Here is a 2267-nt window from a genome sequence, read left to right on the forward strand (position 1 = left end):
ATCGTTCTTACTGCCCTAAGCCACCTCGAGGTCACCATCTCGAGGTCACTGCTGCTAACTAACATTGGTTTGATTCACTTCTATCTTTCATTTCTACTTCGTATTTCTTGATCATTAATTGGTATTGAATTGAATCACATATTTTTAAAACCACAAATCAAGTTTAATTGTTACTCGTATTTTTCGAGGTAAACACAAACCTTAAAAGAAAAAGAAAAAAGAGGAAAAGAAAAGATGATCACATTCAAAGTTCCAAACCAACCAAAATAGTTAAAGACGTTTTTCCCAAAAGAATTAACTTTATCATTTTCTGACCATAATAGAAATTTTATTAAAGTAATAAGATTCTTCTATATATGTTTGTTTTTTCCCTCGTGTCACCCTCAACCTCCCTCTCTCTATACTTGAAGGCTGAAGCTATAAAAAGATGTTAAAAAGAAGCCTCTAATTTCTCAAACAAAAATTCTCATGCCCGCTTAAAGGCTCCCATTTTCTGTGACTCTGTCTGCTTCTCTCTCATTCTTTCTCGCTCTAAAACAATTTTGAGAAGAAGAAGATTGAAGAAGACAAAGCCACACACCTTCACTTTCTTTTTTCTTTTACATCTCCCAATTTTCAACTCCAAAATACCATTTAAACAGAAGAAGCAGAAGAAAGATACAGTACTCTCCAAGAAAGTTGTAAATAACATATACATTTTAAATTTTTCTTGGAAGGTGCATTTATTTATTTTCACCCGGACCTCAACTCGTTTGAAATTAAATGATTGCCTTACCGGTAAGGCAGAGGAGAAAAAGGTCTATCTCGGCCAGTTTGCCGGTGCGTTGAAAATCCAAACCGGCTCAAAGAATGATTATTGCCATTTAACCCTGCTTTTCGCGAGAAAAGAAGTCGTCCTTACGGATTTCCATTTCTTTCAGAAAGTTAATTAATGAGGTGTAAGAAGCATCTAGCCGACGCTAGTAGTAGCGTCGGTATTTGTGCTTCGTGTCTGCGCGAACGGCTATTTGCTGTGATCGCGGCGGAGGAACAAGCACAAGCACAAACTCATTATAAACATTATGAGGCAATTCAAATACAGGAAGACCACCGGGAAAGAGTCACCAATCCTCCGCCTCTAGCGTTTCCTCGCTCCGTTTCGCCGTATATTTCTCGCCGGAAATCTGATTCTACGCCCTTTCAATTCCAGCAATATTCATTTCATGGAGTTCCAGATCAAAGATTTTTCAGTACTCCACATGTGGGTCCCAACGGAAAAACAATAACTGCTGCCACCTCGCATAAGAAGAAGAGTTTCAAATTTCCTTTGTTATCGGGTCTGTTTAGATCCGGGTCGAGTAAACCGGGGTCGGATCCTAGGGTTTCAAATTCTGGAGATTATTACCCCGCATCGTCGTCTTCATCACCGTCGTGGTTCTCCGGTTTTCTGCCCATTCGCCGTAAAAAGCAATCACGGACGTTTTCATTGGACGAATCGACGATCGAAGGTAAACGGAGGATTTGCCGGGACCACGATCGAGGAATGTCTCCGGCGCGATGCACCGACGAGGAGGAAGACGAGAATATCCACGGCGGATCGAGCGGGTACTCATCGGAGACTCCGAGGAGAAAACCGGCCGCTCAACTTGGCCGGAGAACCGGCGGGAAGTCGGGTCATAACCGGAGCTTCTCTGGGATGGCGTTTTGCTTGAGCCCGTTGGTACGTGCGAGTCCGGCGAAGCCTCAACTGTCAAATGCGACGTCATTTTGCAAGAATAGATCGAGGAAGCTTGTAGATTTCGGGAGGTTAAATCCCAACCGTTAAATTGCACTCGTGGATATTTGACCAACTTGACAACATACGATAAAAGTACGGTTTCGCCCTTGATTTCTTATATGCCGTCAGTACAGTACTTTTACGTGAACCTATTTCCTTTTTAGTTGGTATCAAAAATAATGATCTCTTTCTATATTTGGAAATAATTTATTTTTATGCAATAATTTATAGTCACACAAAATATGTGTATCATTTTACATCACAAGTTCAAAAGTCATTCTCTCTTTTCTTAAACTTCGCGCTCAGTCAAATTGATTCACATAAATTAAAACGGAGGGAGTAATTGTTTTGGGAGCTAGGGTGGCTCTAGGGTAAGGCAAGTGCAGTTGTTCCCTTAGGCCTCCAAATATTTAAGGCCCCAAAAATAAGAAGCACTACTATATTATTATATAATATATGCTCCATAATTTATATTTATATAATTATTAATAAACGATTTCAAATTTTAATA

The 2267-nt window shown here is 40.0% G+C and overlaps 1 protein-coding gene across 1 annotated transcript; it reads left to right on the forward strand.

Annotated features, from left to right (window-relative positions):
• The first annotated feature begins 931 nt into the window (after positions 1-931).
• On the forward strand, positions 932-1804 carry LOC109205611. Its single transcript, XM_019368326.1, has one exon. It carries the CDS (start codon positions 932-934, stop codon positions 1802-1804), a length of 873 nt encoding a protein of 290 aa, XP_019223871.1.
• Positions 1805-2267: the final 463 nt, after the last annotated feature.

The sequence above is a fragment of the Nicotiana attenuata genome, unplaced genomic scaffold (genome assembly GCF_001879085.1).
Source record: "Nicotiana attenuata strain UT unplaced genomic scaffold, NIATTr2, whole genome shotgun sequence".
In the NCBI taxonomy this organism is placed as follows: domain Eukaryota; kingdom Viridiplantae; phylum Streptophyta; class Magnoliopsida; order Solanales; family Solanaceae; genus Nicotiana; species Nicotiana attenuata.

Excerpts from the sequence above, each read along its gene's own strand:
- LOC109205611 (XM_019368326.1), top strand. The coding sequence starts at position 932 with ATGAGGTGTAAGAAGCATCTAGCCGACGCTAGTAGTAGCGTCGGTATT.